The sequence below is a fragment of the Carcharhinus amblyrhynchos genome, chromosome 10, assembly GCF_965287045.1.
Source record: "Carcharhinus amblyrhynchos chromosome 10, sCarAmb.v2.hapA, whole genome shotgun sequence".
Taxonomy (NCBI): domain Eukaryota; kingdom Metazoa; phylum Chordata; class Chondrichthyes; order Carcharhiniformes; family Carcharhinidae; genus Carcharhinus; species Carcharhinus amblyrhynchos.
In genome coordinates, this window is record NC_137333.1 from 108,085,655 (window position 1) to 108,104,554 (window position 18,900).

General features: G+C 42.7%; 1 protein-coding gene across 2 annotated transcripts in view; it reads left to right on the forward strand.

Annotated features, from left to right (window-relative positions):
• The window catches only part of LOC145349273 (F-box/WD repeat-containing protein 7-like), a 258,322-nt gene that overhangs the window by 41,259 nt on the left and 198,163 nt on the right, over positions 1-18,900 (forward strand). For both annotated transcript variants that reach the window (XM_080197782.1, XM_080197783.1), the window contains exon 3: positions 2,323-2,550. In XM_080197782.1, coding sequence (XP_080053908.1) covers positions 2,323-2,550 — 228 coding nt within the window. The remainder of the gene's footprint in view (positions 1-2,322; positions 2,551-18,900) is intronic.

Consider the following 18,900-nt stretch of genomic DNA (forward strand, 5'->3'; position numbering starts at 1 on the left):
CTCTTTAAACTGCTGCAGTCCGTATAGTATAAGAACAAGCACATTGTTAGGGAAGAAGTCCCAGGATTCTGTCTTAGCGACAGTGAAGGAACAGCAATATAGTTACAAGTAACGATGGCTGTGGCTTGGAGGGTCACTTGCAGGTGTGGTGTTCCCATGTGTTTGCTGCCCTTGTCCTGTTATACGATGGATGGTTTGCAACGTGTTGTTGAAGGAACCTTGGAGAGCCTTGGCTGCCTGGTGAACAGCATTGCTATTGTACATATGGTGAACATTTGTGGGAGGAGTGCCACTCAAAATAGGCTACTTTGACCTGGATGGTGTCAAATTTAAGTGTCGCTGGAGCTGTACTCATCCAGGCAAGTGGAAAGTATTCCATGGCACTCCTGATTTGTGGCTTGTAGATGGTGGCTTTGGTGGGGTCAGGAGGGAAGTTTCCCTCTTCAAAATTCCCAACCGCTTAAGCATATAATTCAGGCTAAAACTAATGGTTCAATTAATTTAGAAATAAGATATAACAAGACAGAAGGCATGCTGTACTGCAAAGAGTAATATAACACAATACACTTACTGTTTCAAATATAAAAGACCACCAGTAGTTTTTTTCTAAAGCTTATGGAAAACATTGTGAATGGTGAGCCTTTACTACATTTATCATGTAAACATGCATGTTAAAGTTCTTGTAGGAACTAAGCCCCTCACCAACTCCTTAAGCTTACTAATGGCGAGATTAAATAGTCAAAATTTGAATTATATTGACAGGACATAGGAAGAATGAGCTGATTTGTAGGGCCCATGGATTGCAAGGCAAAGTGGCATGTTGCTTTGATCGTGGATGTCTCCAGGAAGCTTTGAATTTGTCTTTTTGGTGGAACAGCGTGATGATGGTGTTCTGTACATTTGGTGAGCAGGAGAACCCCATTGGAGTTGCAATTTCCAACTCTTTCCTTTCCAGAGTTGGGAGTCCTTTCCAACTCTGACATTGAAATCCCCAAGGAGGATGATATCTTCCTTGGGAATGTTGGAGAGAATGGTGTCAAGGTGAAGTAGAATCCTTCTTTGGACTCATCATTGGCATCATAGGTTGGAGGTAGGCACTCAACAGTTGCCTGCTGATTCTTGGTGAGCTGTAGATGTAAGGTCATGAGGCACTCAATGTCGACAGGGAGTTCAAGAGTCGTTTGCGTTTGTTCTTGATAAATCCGATTCCTTGCATCCTGGGTTCATCCTTAGGTTTTTCTGTCCGCAAGAAGGTGTAACCATTGCTGCCTTTCCTCAGCTGCTCTGTGCCTGCTCTTTGAGTCTCTTGAAGGGCAGTGACATCAATGTTGAAGTGTCCACATGGACAACAAGGGCAGTTCTCCATTCTGGTTTTGCTCATGGGGGTTCGTACCTTCAAGGTTCCAAGATTGAGTTAACTTTGATTTTCTGATCACAGGTATATGATCTTGCTGATTGTGGTTTTCCAGCCAGATTGCAGATGTAACAAACTGTTTTTAGGGCACTTTTTCTAACCCTTTTCACGTGTGGTTGGCAAGTGGCTCCTGAAGAGGGCTTATGAAGAAAACTGCCAAAAGGCTCTACTGCTGCTATTCCAAGAATGCGACAACTGAATGTAGGGTCTAAAGCTGGGGACTTCCAGATTTTGCGGTTCTGTCCTCATCACTTCTCGCTTATCACCGCTGGGCTTGTCCGTGTGGGGTGTATGTTGGTTTCCTCTAGGTCGATGCCTGGTGTGGGTTAGCTTATAACTGGAGAATGCCATTTCATGTCAGGCATACAGTCCTTGAGAGGTTAGGTCCAGTTCCAGTACCAAACAAGCCTCTTCTGCCTGATCTGCCATTAAGGACTTGTTTTAGATTGCACTTTATCTGGTTCCTTCCCTCTCACCTTGCTTTTGGAATTGGAAGTACAAACAGTATGGTGATTGGCTCTTTGGATGAATGGAGACTGTTGTGTCTTGTAAAATCATTGTGTTTTGCCAGAGGGGATCAAGTGATGAATTCTGCGTTCTGATTCTACAGTGTGAAATTTGTCTTCATTTCCATAGTGTCCAAAAGAACAATCATCAATGCAATGTTTATGAATCTAGGTTTATATTCCATCAGGATCTCTGGTTAGTGACAATCACCTGAAATTTTAGTTCTTAAAGCATTGTTGAGGCCTCATGGTGTAGTGAAGCATGTAGCTGGAGAATAAATTATTGATCAGCATGCACGGTTGGTAGGTATAATCACTTATAGTTCATAATCAATGGTTAAATGTACAAAAGACTTTGATTACAGCAACACTGACTGCTCTTTCTGTTTGTTCCCTGTTCAGAGCTTCTCTGATGGTGCAGTGGATGAGGTGAGTGGAGTTCACGATGGCTGGGAGGAAGGAGAGAATGAAGAAATGGATGAGAGAGAAGAGGAAGATCTGAGTGACGCTGCAGAGGGTATCGAAGACGAGAGCGGAGAATCGTATTATTATTTTGTTGCAGACAAGAAGTTGATTGACCTTGTTCAGGAAGCACAGGGTGGGGGCCTAGTCCAACGTGTGAAACCCAAGGTAAGTGTTAGCAGTTAGTGAGATAGACAGCAGTGTGTTAACTGAAAGATTGAAATTTAAGCTCCTGTCAGGTCTTTGCTTAATTTAAATTTTTGCTAGTATCTTTTGTAACGAGAAATTGTGAATCCATAACTGTCCAGAACTGCCAGCGTTTAGAGATGCAAGTGAAGAAAATCCAGAACCTTGATTGGAGGGATTTTGCTGATGTTTGGAAAAGTTGAGCTGTACAGGATGCTGTTGCAATCCTCCTTCACGTTCCCATCCAATGCAGCTCCCCATCAGACATCAGGTAGAAATGAGCTGGAGAAATAGGTACGTGGTATTAGCTTTTCTCTCAGTGGAAGTAGATATGTGCTGGAATTAATTTAAAAGGAGTACTAGGGTGAGAGTGTTGAAGAGTGCTGTTGTTCTTGGAAGAAAAGAAAATGTGAAAGAGGTATAGCTCGCATTCTGAATCTTCATTCCAGCTCTATGATGATGGATAGGAAGGAAGGGCACATGAGGTCCAGTATTTTGAAACTGAGGAACAAGGGATGAAAAGTTACATCATTCTGTTGTGTTGGTGATGGTCATTTCCTGGCACCTGTGTGGCACAAATGTTACTTGCCACTGTCAGCCCAAGCCTGAATGTTGTCCAGGTCTTGCAGCATGTGAACACAGACTGAGGAGTTGCAAATGGTTCTGAATGTTGTGCATCATTAAAACCAGGGATGTTTGAGACCAGAAATGGAAAGGTGCGGATATCTTGGAGGATTGTGTCTGGTGGTGCTTCTGGATAGTAGTGAGGCCATGAAAAAATTTGAAAACAAGGATGGAAAGTTTAAAATCTGAACCAGTGTAAATCAGCATAACTGATTGGCGAATGAGATTTGGTGTGAGTTAGGAAATGGGCAGGAGAGTTTTAGCTGACACATTTATGGAGGGTACACTGTGGGAGACCAGCCTGATGTGTCTTGAGTAGTCAAGTCTGAAGGTACCAACAACACACAGACTGTAGTGGTTCAAGGAGACAGCTCACCACTACCTTCTCGCGGGAGCCTGGGGATGAGCAATAAATACTGGCCTATCCATTGACAATGAATGAAGATGTGGGCATGACTGATGGTTGAATAGCTGAGCTAAGGCAGGGGCAGCATCTGGTAAAATTAGAGGTGAAACAGGTGACCTCATTGATGGCACTGGTATATTGTCTGAAGCTCATTTTGGGATGAAATGTGAAACTGAAGTTCTGAACATTCTAGTCCTGTCTCTAGTTCTGCCCGAGAGAGATGCAGTCACTGGTGGGGGAATAGATTGTCTTCTGTCCCTGCATTAATGCCTTTGATCCCTACAGCCTTTAATGGGAGGTAATTTCTGCTTGCACTGATCATTTAAAGACAGTACAGAGCTGAAGGAGCAGTGTTTATCATAAGATGCATTGTAACAACATACCAAGACTCCTTCAACAACACCTTCCAGGAGGAACAAGGGCAGAAGGTGTATTGGAACACTACCACCTACAAGTTCCCCTCCAAGCCCGACACCATTCTGCCTTGGAAATATATCTCTGTCCCTTCACTGTGGCTGGGTCGAAATGCTGGAACACACTCCCTAACAGCGATGTGGGTATACCTACACCACATGCATTTTAGGAAGGTTGCCAGCATCACCCCCTCAAGGCAGTTAGGGGAAGGCAATAAATCCTGGTCTAATCAGCAATACAGAACAAAGACCTTTAAAAATGAATATTTAAAAGTAGTGATGGTGGGCAACATGTGTGGAAACTGACGTCTTTTTTTGATGTCACTGAGGAATGTATTATAATCCAGATAAATGAGAGGTTATCTGCTTCGGTAGCAATAATAGGAAGACAGATTATTACCTGAGTATAAATTGAGAGAGGTGGATACTCAGTGAGACTTTGGTGTCCTTGTGCATCAGTCGCTGAAAGTAAGCACGCAGGTACAGCAAGCGGTAAAGAAGGCAAATGGTTTATTGGCTTTCGTAGTGAGAGGATTTGAGTATAGGGATAGGAATGTTTTGCTGCAATTGTATAGGCCATTGGTGAGACCACATCTGAAATATTGTGTGCAGTTTTGGTGTCCTTATCTGAGAAGGATGTCCTTGCTACAGAGGGAGTACTGTGAAGGTTTACCAAGCTGACTCCTGGGGTGGCAGGTCTGTCATATGAGGAGAGACTAAGTCAGTTAGGGTTATGTTCACTGGAGTTTAGAAGCGTGAAAGGGCTGAAGGGTCTGTACTGTGCTGTACTATTATATGTTCTAAGTTCTATTGAATTTGATGATCAGCTGTGATCAAAATGAATGGCTGCCTTCTGCTTCTAGGTTCTATGTTTCTATGAACTTAAACCCTGATAAGTGCAAGGTAGTGCACTTTGGAAGATGAAACAAGATGAGGAAGTATGAAAGAATGGCAGGATGCTAGGAGCTCAAAGGGACAGAAAGATCTTGGATAATTATTCACAGATCCCTGAAGTCGTCAGAGCATGCGAATAGGATAGTTAAGAAGGCATATGGGACACTTGCTTTTATCAGTTGTTGGATAGAATACAAGAGCAAGGAGGTAATGTTGGAATTGTACTGTGTGTTGGTTACGCCACAGCTGGAGTATTGTGTTCAGTTCCTCAAAAAGGCGATGGAAACAGAGTTTTGAATATATTTAAGGCAGAGCTAAATTGGTCATTGGTGAGCAAGGGTAATGAATTATCAGGGTGAGGCTGGATGCAGATTTGAGATTACTATCAAATCAGCCATGATTGTATTAAATGATGGAGGTTTCAGGGGTTGTAGTTCCTAATTCTCCTTGCTCGTAGGTAAGCTCTAACGCTGTATTAGATACATTGGTGCTGTTGTGATGTACTGAGCACAAATGGTGGAAGGAGGCACAGCGGAGGAGACCGTGTTTAGGAGAGACCAGCGTGTATGTATCTTGGTACTCCAATTCTAATGGTAATGCTTCTCACATTGATTACCTATTGGCTGCACGTGAATGCGGTTACCATAGAAACAGTTCACTCACATTTCAGGGTATGTAAATCTGTACATTTGTAGGTGAAGATTCATGAATCGGTGCAATATTGAGTAGCTATGGTCGGCTGTAAATTTGGAAGCTTGAGAATGGAACTTCTTTTTTCATCGACGCTGAGGGAAAAGTAAAAGCTGCTGCTTATTTCAGCAGCTGATCCATCTATTAACATGCTCAATGAGTTGTGTATATCAGGATTATGGGAAGCTTGTGCCTTTATCAGGCTCCAGCGGTGTTTAGTTTAGGAGATGAATTAATGAAATTCTAATGCCACTGCAGCCAGCTGGATGAAAAGAACCAGACGAGCTGTGCAGGAGAATCTCTGGATTTCAGAACAATTGTTGCACAAAATATTTACTTCAACCCTCCTCCTTCAAAATCCTGCCATGTTCAAATTGGAATGATGTATATTTACTGCTGTTTTCCTCTGCTTTGTCCCATCTCATTTTAAAATGCAATGTCACTCTGAGCCGAAGTATTCATAGAATCTACGACATGGAGACAGGCCTGTTGGCCCAAATTGGTCCATGCTAACCAAAAAGCCCATTTAAGTTGACCCTATTTGCCTACATTTGGCCCATATCTCTCTAAACCTTTCCTATCCACGTATCTGTCCAAATGCCTTTTAAATGTTGTTAATGTCCCTACCTCAACCACTTTCTCTGGCAGCTCATTCCACCTCTGTAAAAACGTTGCTGCTCAGGTTCCCATTACTTCTTTCCCCACTTAACTTAAACCTGTGCCCTCTCGTTCTCAATTTCCCAGTCCTGGGAAAAATGACTGCCTCTCATGATCTTATACACCTCTGTAAGATCATCCCTCAGTTTCCTACATGCCAAAGAAAATGTTCTAGCCTGTCCAATCACTCCCTATAACTCAGTTGAGTCCTGGCAATATCCTTATAAATCTCTTCTGCACTCTCTCTCCAGTTTAATAACATCTTTCCTTTAGCAAGGTGACCAAAACTGAACATAATACTCCAGGTACAACCTCACCAAAGTCCTGTACAACTGCGACATAACTTCCTGACTTCTAATCTCAATGCAATTAAATTTAGTGGTCCAAGTTATTCCCATTTTTTAATGGAAAATTTTATTTTCCATTCTTTTTCCTGAACACACTTTCTGGCATTAAGCTTCTGATATCTTTGGAGAGACATGGAAACATAGAACTTTACAGCACAGTACAGGCCCTTCGGCGCTCAATGTTGTGCTGAGCTATGTCCAATCCCAAGACTAAGTTATCCCACTCCTATCATTCTGCTGTGCTCCATGTGCCTATCTAACAACAGCTCGAAAGTTCCTTAAGTGTCCAACTCCACTATCACAGCAGGCAGTGTATTCCACACCCCAACCGCCTTCCAAGTAAAGAATCTACCTCAGACATCCCTCCTATATCTCCCACCATGAACCTTACAGTTATGCCCCCTAGTAACAGCTACATCCACCCGAGGAAATAGTCTCTGCACGTCTACTCAATCACTCCCTCTCATCTTATAAACCTCTTAAGTCGCCTCTCATCCTCCTCCGCTCGAAAGAGAAAAACCCCAGCTCCCTCAACCTTTCCTCATAAGACCTAACCTCCAAACTAGGCAGCATCCTGGTAAATCTCCTCTGCACTCTCTCCAATGCTTCCATATCCTCCTTTATAATGACGTGACCAGAACTGAACACTATTCCAAATGTGGTCACCAAAGTCTGGTATGGTTGCAGCATAACCCCATGGCTCTTAAACTCAACCCCCCTGTTAATAAACGTGAACACACTATAAGCCACCTTCACGGCTCTCTCCACATGAGTGGCTAGCTAGCTGGACTGACTCTGCCCAGTGTCAAGTTCAGAGGGATGAACAATGGGGCTACCTTGAATACAAAAACAGGCTGTGTTGTTACCTGCTGAGGTTGGACATCCTTGATTATAATCTGATATGAAGATGTTTTATCTCCTTAATTTGACGACTGGCTTTAACTGTTTGACGCATCTCTAAATTTGTCTGACTTGGAGAGGTACAGATTAGAAAAAATCAGAAATCTGTGTGCACGATGTTTTGTTGTCATTCATAGCAGCTGCCAAAGTGGAGACAATCCTAAATTGTGTTGTGTAACGAGAGTGCTTTTCACACTGTACATGCTACCCTGTATGACCTGTGGCTGTGAATGGGCAGTATAGATAATGAGATTTAAAAAAAAATAAAATTGTAATGTATCTGATCTGGGCTGAGACTCCAGGCAGGACTTAGCAAGTTGCCATGTATTCTGAGCCTTGCTGGCTGGTGCTCATTTCAGCATTTGAAGAAAGATGAGGAATAATTGCCTATTGGTTGTCACATTGAACTAGAAATCCAGGGAATGAGTGTCTGGATTTCACTATGGGGAACATTGGGAATGGTTTCAATAAATACATTTGCTAGTTTGTGGACTGTTACTCTTTTCTTTACTCAGAGGGTGGTAAGGGTGTGGAATGCCCTGCCTGCAGCTGTTGTGGACTTGCCAACTTTAAGGGCGTTCAAATGGTCAGTGGATAGGCATATGGATAACATTGAAATAGTTTAGGCTAGAGGGTCATTAGATTGGTTCCACTGGTTGGTGCAACATCGAGGGCCGAAGGGCCTGTACTGCGCTTCTATGTTCTATATTACCATCATAAATACGAAGAGCTGTATCATTGTAAAAACTGACCTGATTCGAGTGATTTTTTTTTCTCTCTCTGTGAAGGAAGTTCCTGCCCATACCTGGTTCAGTCACACTGTCTTTCTCTTGATGCTATGGGGGAAATTTTGGCCGGGCAAAAAATACTGCACGTGTTGCTGTTGTTTTAAAAACAAACTAGAGCTCTCATATCCACAAATTAATCAAATACTATCTAAAAAACAGATCAGTCATTTTCTCTTAACTGTCGTGAAGGGTCAGTGTGTGGCTTCCACATCTTCCTCTTTTAGGAAGGTCCAAACTCTCCCACGTAATACAGAGCTGGGAAGAGAAACGGGGGTTAAATTGCTGCTTCTGTTAATATCGCACTTATCTCAAGTTGCCTGGTTTTCTGATTAGAATTTATCAAATTTGAAAAAAAACAATGGTTATTAGAGCAATCCTTGCCAAAATTCCAGGTATGAATCAGCAAATACGAAACCAGCATAAGCTGTCTGCAAGTTGAAGGCTTTATTGGTACAATTCAGAGGTACCATGGTTGGAGCTGCAGATTGAATACTCCTGATTCTACAAAAAAATCTATATTGGAAAAGGAATTGAAAAAGCATTTTGAAACACTTTAAGATGATGGCTACTATCCAGATGCAAATATTTGAACTGTAGGGCTACACAATTTGGAGATTTAAGTCTATTTAGAGGCAAAGCCTATATTCAGGCTGGTTAGTGATGAACATACAATGCTGGAAACAGCAGATCAGGCAGCACCTGGAGGGGGGGGGGAGAGAGAGAAATAGTGTTACTTTATCCAGTCAATAATTTATCTCTTCACAGATGCTGTCTGACTTGTTGAGGGTTTTCACTTTTTTATTTACTTGAATTTTGGCCTTTCTTCCATGACTGACCTTGTGAAGTATGTAAAATGGCCTGCAATTTTTAAAAGATATTTATTATTTGGGTGGCACAGTAGCAGAGTGGTTAGCACTGTTGCTTCACAGCTCCAGGGACCTGGGTTTGATTCCCGGCTTGGGTAACTATCTGTGTGGAGTTTGCACATTCTCTTCGTGTCTGCGTGGGTTTCCTCCCACAGTCCAAAGATGTGCAGGTTAGGTTGATTGGCCATGCTAAAAATTGCCCTTAGAGTTCTGAGATATATAGATTAGAGGGATTAGTGAGTAAATATGTAGGGATATGGGGGTAGGGCCCAGGTGGGATTGTGGTTGGTGCAGACTCGATGGGCTGAATGGCCACCTCCTGCACTGTAGGGTTTCTATGATTAGTGCCGCAAGGATGCTTATATTAACACTGCAATAAAGTTACTGTGCAAGTCCCCTAGTAGCCATGTCCTGGTGGTGATCAAGTATGCTGAGGGAAAATTTAGCATGGCCAATGCACCAAACCAGCATGTTTTTCGGACTGTGGGAGGAAATTGGAGCACCCGGAGGAAACCCACGCACACATGGCGAGTGCAGACTCCACACAGGCAGTCGCCTGAGCTGGTAATTGAACCTGGTTGCCTGATGCAGTGAGACAGCAGTGCTAACCACCATACCGTGCTGCCCACAATTTGAATTCATTTTTAAGACCTAAATTGATGCAGTCCACATATACTGTTGGAAAAATACTCCATGACAGTCATGAGTTTAAGCCCCAGAGTCCCAAAGAAGAATGATCCTCAAAACTGCGGGAGCTTTGTCAAAAGCGTGCAGAATAACTACTGCCCTGTAGAGAAGGGAACCTGCTATTCCTTTATTCTCAGTTGGTAATCTCGATCTGGAATAATTGAGAGAACGAGAGATCAAAGGCCTCTGTGGCCGTTTGAATTTTAAAAAAAAATCCCAATCACAAGAAAAAAACTTGCATTTTTGTAGCACCTTTAGTGAACACAGGACATTCCAAACCACTTTACTGTCAAGCAACATAGGAGGTAGTCAGTTTACACACAGCAAGCTCCATAAACAATAATGTCATAATGACTATTTCAGTGATGATGGTTGAGATATTGGCTGGAACACTGAGGATTACTTACTGCTTAGTGAAATAATGTCATGGGATCTTTTACATCTCCATTAAGAGAGCAGACGGGGCCTTGGATTAACTATGAAGGTGCCAGATTATGGTTAAGGACCCACCTGGTTCATTAACATCCTTTAGGGAAGGAAACTTGTCAGTCTAGCCTGGCCTGAACCTTTGTGTACCCAGTTGCACACCAATGTCCTTCATTCTTAAGTATTCTCTTAAGGCAATTAGGGATGGGCCATAAAAGCTGAGCTTGCTGCCAATGTTCACACCCTGAGAATGAATTGTGAAATAAAATTTCTTGATAACTCAGTGGTCAAAACCTGTGGCTTTGAGAGCAGCAGTATAGGCCAAGTAGGGATGGCATGTTCCTTCCTCTGGTAGTCATGAACTGTTTGGATTTTAACAACACTCCAGCTGTTTTCACATTAAAAAGTTTGTGGAGTCTGAGGTTGATTCGGTTATTAAGAAGATTGCACTCCGAGTGATCCAGTTGCTGAAGGTAAATCAGTTCTGGAAACTTATGCAGACCATTGAATGTGTGGCCTTTTTGTATAAAACAAAGGACAATTAATTTTTTTTGCGTTGAACTGATTTTTTTTTGAGGTTCTGGGTTGCCTGCTCTGTGTGAGTTTGATGTGTTTTTGTTCAATTTGGAAATTGAACTCTGTTTAACATCAGCAAAATCAAATCCAGATCCCATTGTGCACAGGTTACATTCTTGTCTTGAATTTTTCACCATTTGTCGAGTGGACCTTGAGCCTGTGACCTCTGGGTTACTAATCCATCTGGTAGGGCCACAACAGGAGAGGAAGAATTAATCTGCAGCAAAAGTCTCTGTTTCCAGCTGAGCCACAGGCTATGCTACATTTTTCCTCTGGTGTGTAGTTGAATCGTTCTCAAAGTAGCTGCAGACTCTTTACACTGGGGAATGGAGGAAACAGAATTTTTTACTGCTTTCTGGACGACAGGATACTTTCACAAATCCGACGTAGAAACGTGTCAGTGGATGAAACTGTAAGAGATACAGACTGTATTCATGGAAATTGTAATCATGGATGGCATTGTACTCAGCAACATGTGTGTATATAATCTTTAGTCTCGGAACTGAAGATAATGCTACTCTCTGCATGTATACAGGTTTTCCATTTGGGCAAAATGAACGAGGTATTGGTATTGGGTATTTTGTTTGGGGAGTTTGAACTCCCAGTTCCAGGTGTTTTATTGTGGAAATATTTGAGATCCTCATGTTCTCAGATGGCAGCATTTTATTCTGTTCTCCCAGGACTTCAGTTACACAGAATATGGAGTGTATCGAATTTCCATGCAGCTGGACACGATGCATCAGTCTACCTTTTGATTCCATATGTTCTCAGCAATGATCGGTCAAAACTGGCCAATTAAATTTACCACAAGGAATTGGAGCAAGAGAGGACCTTACAACCCATCAAGCCTGCTCTACCATTCAGTATAATCATGACTGATACTGTGCTCCATCTGCACTTTCTGACCTGCTCCCCATACCCTTTTAATTCCATGAGAACAAAAAGCTGTCTGTCCCAACTGTAAAATATATACTATAATGGAGCTTTGGTGGAGAATTCCAAAGATTCACAACTGTTTGAGTGAAGAAGCTTCCCCTCATCTGAATCCTAAATAATCAACCCCTTATCTTGAGAATGGAATGCTGAAGGGAATCAACCTTGCAGCATCTAATCAGCAAAGTCCCTTCAGAATCTTGTAGGTTTCAATGGGAATCCTCATTCTGTTAAACTCCAGACAGTAAGGGTCGAATGCTAGTTTGTAATATCAAACCAATTTGCTAGCCTCATTCTCAGGGAGCAATTTCATGAACCTTCGCTGTGCTGTCTCCAATACAGGTCTATCCTTTCTGCACACAGGATTCCAGATGTGGTCTCACCAAAACCCTGTACAGCTCTAGCAAGACCTGAGCCAAACAAATACTTGAGGTGAAAAGTGTCTGAGATTTACAGCATGCAAATAGGCCCTATGGTTCAAATTGTTCATACCACCCTTTTTTATCAACAAAGCTAGCCCCAATTGCTCTTGTGTGGCCCATACCCCTCTCTACACATCGTACCCATGTAACTGTCTAAATGCTTCTTAAAAGCCAAAATTGTACCCCTTCTACTATTACCTCTGCCAAACACTCACCAGCCTCTGTGTGAAAAATTGCCCCTCTGGACGCTTTTGTATCTCTCCCCTCTCACCTTTAAACCTGTGCTGTCTAGTTTTAGATTCTCCTACCTTTAGGAAAAGATGTTGCCTATGTAGCTGATCTATGCCCCTCATAATTTTATAGGCCTCTAGAAGATCACCCCTCAGCCTCTTATGCTCCAGAGAAGAAAGTCCCAGTCTATCCAGCCACTCCTTATTACTCAATCCATCAAGCTCTGGTAGCATCCTAATAAATCTTTTCTGCACTCTTAATAATACCCTTTCTATAATAGGATGACCAGAACTTTACACAGTGTTCCAAGTGTGGCCTTACTAATGTCTCGCACAACTTCAACAAGACATCCCAACTCCTGTATTCAATGTTCTGACCACTGAATGTTTCCTCTGGGTGTTCCAGTTTCCTCCAACAGTCCAAAGATGTGCGGGTTAGGTGGATTAGCCATGATAAATTGCCCCTTAGTTAGGGGGAAATAGCAGGAAATATGTGGAGTTGCGGGGACATGGCCTGGCTGGGATTGTTGCCCGTGCAGACTCGATTGGCCAAATGGCCTCCTGCACGATAGGGTTTCTGTGATCCTATGAATTATTGTGAGGAGGGATGTGGAGCCAGTTGCCACTGAGATGATGATGGCATCTGCGTCAGTATTTTTTTTCCATCTTGTTAACTAAAATTATTAGTGAAATAGAAAACAGGAGTGATAGTAGATGTAAAGACTTATTTGATGCATAGAGTGTGGCGTGCAAGTGAGCAAGATAGCAAATGAAGTGTCTAATCACTGTGTCTGTTCTGTGTATCTGTCATGCTCCTTACGTTAAAGTTTCTCTTAATCTTCACCTTTGTGTGTTAATGCTTGTCTTTAGCTCCCAGCTGTTGTCTTTCAGATGCAAATGAAATAATCTATATTTGCCTTGTCTATTTCACTTTGTGTTGTCTGGGCAGTGGGTTAGTGATACAGAGCGACACCAACAGGTTCAATTCCTGTATCGGCTGAGGTTATTCATGAAGGCCTCCTTCTCAACCTTGCCCCTCACCTGAGTGCAGTGATCCTCTGGTTAAATCATCCACTGGCTAACTCTCCCATCAAAAGGGAGAGTAGCCTGTGGTCATCTGGGACTATGACAACTTTACCTTCTTTCTCCTTCTGAACACCTAATTTTCCATCAGTCTTAGCTTTTCTCTCAATGCCCCCACAGGGCCTGAGTTACATCCTCAAAGCAAGAAGCTCGTAATACAACTGGACTTTGCAATGTGGCCTAAGCACTTTGTAGAGAAGGATCATGACTTGGTTATTGATTTCAATCTCAATATAAATGTATTTTAGTATTGCTTTTTAACCTGCTTTTCTTTTAGTATTGCTTGTTTAACCTGCTTGTTTATAGCATTTTGTTGAAAAATCCTTCTGATCCTTGACTGTAAAATAATCTACCATTTGTAATTTTTCCATTTTTCCCCAAAATCTATTTTCACTCATGTTTTCTATATTAGGATTTATCTAGTACAGCCCATCCTCCAAGCCTGTGTTTATACTTTCTGCTGCTTTCTCCTGGCAGTTTTCTACATGTCGCACATGCTAACACTATAGTTAAGGAAGTCCACCAATTCCTCTATTTGAGAAGACTAAGGAAATTCAGCATGTAAGCTGACTCTTACCCACCAACTTCTCCAAATGCACCATAGAAACAATTCTTTTTGGTTGAATGGCCTGGTGTGGCTCCTGCTCTGTCCAAGACCGCAAGAAACTACAAAGGGCCGTGAATGAAGCTCTGTCCATCACACAAACCAGCCTCCATCCATTGACTCTGTCTACACTTTCACTGCTTCGCCAAAGCAGCCAGCATAGTTAATTTCACAGTAACTTCATTGCAATGAAATGTAAGCCTTACTTATCATAAATAAACTACAAAAAGAAGGACCTTGCACACCTCTTTTTCCACCACCTTATGTCGGAGGAAAAAGATACAAAAGTCTGAGGGCATGTACCAACTAACTCGAGAACAGCTTCCCTGCTGCCAAATGACTTTTGAATGGACCTACCTTGCACAAACTGATCTTTCTGTATACCTACCTATGACTGTAATACTGCAGTCTGCACCCTCTCCTTTCCTTCTGTGAACGGTATGGTTCACTTTGTATAGCGTGCAAGAAACAATTCTTTTCACCTCCCATGTTGTTAGGGACCAGATTCAAAACTGCAACATAAGCTCTGAAGTTAACCTAGACCCTGACTATTTTTAATTTTTGGCATTAAAGTTTATTAGCCACAAGTAGGCTTACATTAATACTGCAATGAAGTTACTGTGAAAATCCTCTAGTTGTCACACTCCGGTGCCTGTTCGGGCATACTGAGGGAGAATTTAACATGGCCAGTGCAACTAGTAGGCCCATCTTTGAGTGTGCAAGGAAACAAAAGCACCCGGAAGAAACCCAGTCAGACATGGGAAAAATGTGCAAACTCCACGTAGACAATGACCCAAGCTGGAAATCAAACCTGTGTCACAGTGAGAGAGCAGAATGTTTTGCTCCAGGTGTGATTCTATTGGCCCACCAGGAAGCTTTTATTAAAATAAGCTTTATTTAGTAAGACAGTTTAACTATTAAAAGAAGAATTATCATACCTTTTAACCCACTGCAATACTTAAACATGATCAGCCATAATTCTTAACTGGCTATCTGAGTTCCGATGTAAATTTTCCATCGACAAAAACTCCTCTTCAGAATCAGTTAGCAAAAACACACAGGCATGTGTGGGTTGCTAGCCTCCCAGCCTCTTAACACCTCTGGACAGAAATACATGGAGACACCTGTCTTCTGCCTCTGTCAACAGTCTCCACAAAAAGACCTGTCTTGAAACAACAGAACTCCAGAGAGAGGGAGGAAAAAAAAACACCTTGTGCTTTTTGTAGATCTCTGGAGAGAGATTACATATTTTCTAGCAGGTCCCAGACTTTAATTTCCAGAGAGAGAAAGTGCTGCTGCTCTTTTCAAATTCAAACCACGACTGCCTGCTTGTATCTCTCAGCCTAGTTCTGCCCATTCCCATGACTTTTTCTTTTCAATCAACCTAATTAAACCCCACTCTGAAACACTATGGAAAACCCGAAAAATAACAAAACTGCATTAACTCGAGATTAAAACAAACACGCTGAAAACTAGGAGCAATTATTCTTCTGCATGCTGAGCATATGGGCTGCCAATTGCAGACAAATGAGTACTGTTTAAAGAGAATTGAATCTTAACACCATCACAAGGAGAAGTGTCACAACACCAGGTTAAAGTCCAACAGGTTTATTTGGTAGCACGAGCTTTCGGAATACCGCTTCTTCATCAGCTGAGTGGAGGATTGGGTTTACAAATGGGGCATATATAAACACAGCCTTAATTTACAAGATAATGGTTGGCATGCGAGTCTCAACAGACAATCAGGTCTTTACAGGTGCAGAGTGGAGAGAGGGTTAAGCACAAGTTAAAGAGATGTGAATTATCTCCAGCCAGGACAGTTAGTGAGATTTTGCAAGCCCAGGCAAGTCATGGGGATTGCAGATAATATGACGTGAACTCAAGATCCCGGCTGAGGCTGTCCTCGTATGCGGAATTTAGATATCAGTTTCTGCTCAGTAATTCTGTGCTGTTGAGTGTCTTGAAGGCTGCTTTGGAGAACGCTTACCTGAAGATCAGAGGCTGAATGCCTGTGACTGCTGAAGTGTTCCCTGACAGGAAGGGAACGCTCCTGCCTGGTGATTGTTGAGTGGTTGCCATTCATCCGTTGTTGTAGCATCTTCATGGTCTTGCCAATGTACCATGCCTCAGATATCCTTTCCTGCAGTGCATCAGGTAGACAACATTGGCTGAGTTGCAAGAGACTGTACCGTGTACCTGGTGGATGGTGTTCTCATGTGAGATGATGGCATCTGTGTCGACTGTGGAGTTTAATACGGAAAAGTGTGAGGTGATTCACTTTGGTAAGAGTAACAGGAGTACAGAATATAGGGCTAATGGAAGGACTCTTAGTAGTGTTGACGAGCAGAGAGACCTCGGGGTACATGTGCATAGCTCCCTGAAAGTTGGCACCCAGGTTGATAAGGTTGTTAAGAAGGCGTACGGTGTGTTAGCTTTTATTGGTAGAGGATTGAATTTCGGAGCCGTGAAGTCATGTTGCAACTGTACAAAACTCTGGTGTGGCCGCACTTGGAGTGTTGCGTACAGTCCTGGTCGCCGCATTATAAGAAAGATGTGGAGGCAATGGAAAGGGTGCAGGGGAGGTTTACCAGGATGTTGCCTGGTATGGTGGGAAGGTCTTATGCGGAAAGGCTGAGGGACTTGAGGTTATTTTCATTAGAGAGAAGAAGGTTACGAGGTGACCTAATTGAGGCACACAAGATGATCAGAGGGTTAGATAGGGTGGACAGTGAGAGCCTTTTTCCTCGGATGGTGATGGCTAACACGAGGGGACATAACTTTAAATTAAGGGGTGGTAATTATAGGATCGATGTCAGAGGTATGTTCTTTACTCAGAGGGTAGTAAGGTCGTGGAATGCCCTGCCTGCAGCAGTTGTGGACTCGCCAACTTTAAGGGTGTTCAAATGGTCAGTGGATAGGCATTTGGATAGCATTGGAATAGTTTAGGTTAGAGGGTCATTAAATTGGTTCCACTGGTTGGTGCAACATCGAGGGCCGAAGGGCCTGTACTGCACAGTAATGTTCCATGTTCTATGACTATCAGCATGTCTTGCAGAGGTTGCTGTGGCAAGGTTGTGGGATGTTGGGATGACTGTTCTCCTGAAGACTGGATAGTTTGCTGCGGACCATGGTCTATTTGAGGTTGCGTGCTTGTTTGAAGGCAAGCAGTGGGGGGGGTTGTGGGGATGGTCTTGGCAAGATGTTCGTTCTCTTTGATGACATGTTGAAGGCTCCGGAGAAGATGTTGTAGCTTCTCCGCTCCAGGAAAGTACTTGACAATGTGGGGTGGTCTCTGCCATGCTCCGTGTTTGTCTTCTAAGGAGGTCAGTGTGGTTTTTGGCTGTGGCGCTTCGGAACTGTCGATCAATGAGTCGAGTGCCATATCCTGTTCTTACGAGGGTGTCTTTCAGTGTCTGGAGGTGTCTATTGTGCTCCTCCTCATCTGAGCAGATCCTGTGCATACAGAGAGCTTGTCCATAGAGGATGGCTTCTTTAACATGTTTAGGGTGGAAGCTGGAGAAGTGGAACATTGTGAGGTTATCCAAGAGCATGCAGTACAGTGAAGTGCTGACGGGAACGTCCTTGATGGAGATGTGTATGTCCAAGAATGCAACCGATTCCGGAGAGTAGTCCATGGTGAGTCTGATGGTGGGATGGAACTAGTTGATGTCATCGTATAGTTGTTTCAGTGATTTGTTTGCCAGGAGTCCAAAGGAAGAAAACGTCATCAATGTATCTAGTATATAGCATCGGTTGAAGGTGCTGTGCAGTGAAGAGGTCTTGTTCGAACCTGTGCATGAAGATTTTGGCATATTGAAGTGCAAACTTGGTCCCCCTGGCTGTTCCATGTGTCTGGATGAAGAACTGGTTGAAGATGTTGTGGTCAAGGATGAAGCAGATGAGTTATAGAACTGCGTCTGGCGATTGGCAGTTCTTCACGAGGAACATAAATACATTTCTTAAAGGCACAGTGTGGTCACACTGATAATCCATGGAAATCTTATTCTCCTGTGCAGTTAAACACAAGCAGTCAAAGCAGTGCATCACCTGACAAGCTGTGAACTAAACGAGATATTTTAGTATTCCTAAACAACTTAGTTCAATAACACTGGCTCAGGCCAGCTGCTGAAATTCAAACTTGCATATTATGCCAGAAATGAGGAAATTAATAGGAAATGGAGCAAGTTGGCTTCAGTCGTTTGGAATTCACGTTTTTTATTCTTTGTAACTTGTATCACTAGGCATTTGGTAACAAATATGCAGATAAATTTGAACATGTTCACCAAAACTGTTCTGATCCAGTTTTTGATCTTTTTTCACGTTCACCTGGTGAGTAAATTAGTACTGTGGTGTTGAAATTATTTTATTGCTTAATTATGAATCATTCCAAAATAACAATTAGTTGTAAGAACAAAAGTTCAAAGTTATTTGAATAGCAAACAATATAATGAAGGGTCTGTGATGCAGCAATAGCCATTGGGGACCCTGGTTTTTAATGGACTTTGAGTGTGTCTGGGCTGCAAATGAGCTCGAACAGCTGCATTGACATCAGAATTGCATCTAATTGTCTGTCAGATCCCTGGTAATGGTCCGGCTCCTGCTTTGCTTGTCTGGCTGATCACGACTGTGAAAATGTGTGAAATCTTCTTTGCTGGAAAGAGGAGGAGGTGCCAGCCAGTCATCTTGCAGCTGATTTTTTTTTCCTCTCCGAAGGGAGTTCACTGGAGGAAGGCTATTGAATTGCGGTTTGAGGTCGATTCTTTTGGAGCTTCCTGGTTTGAAGTGT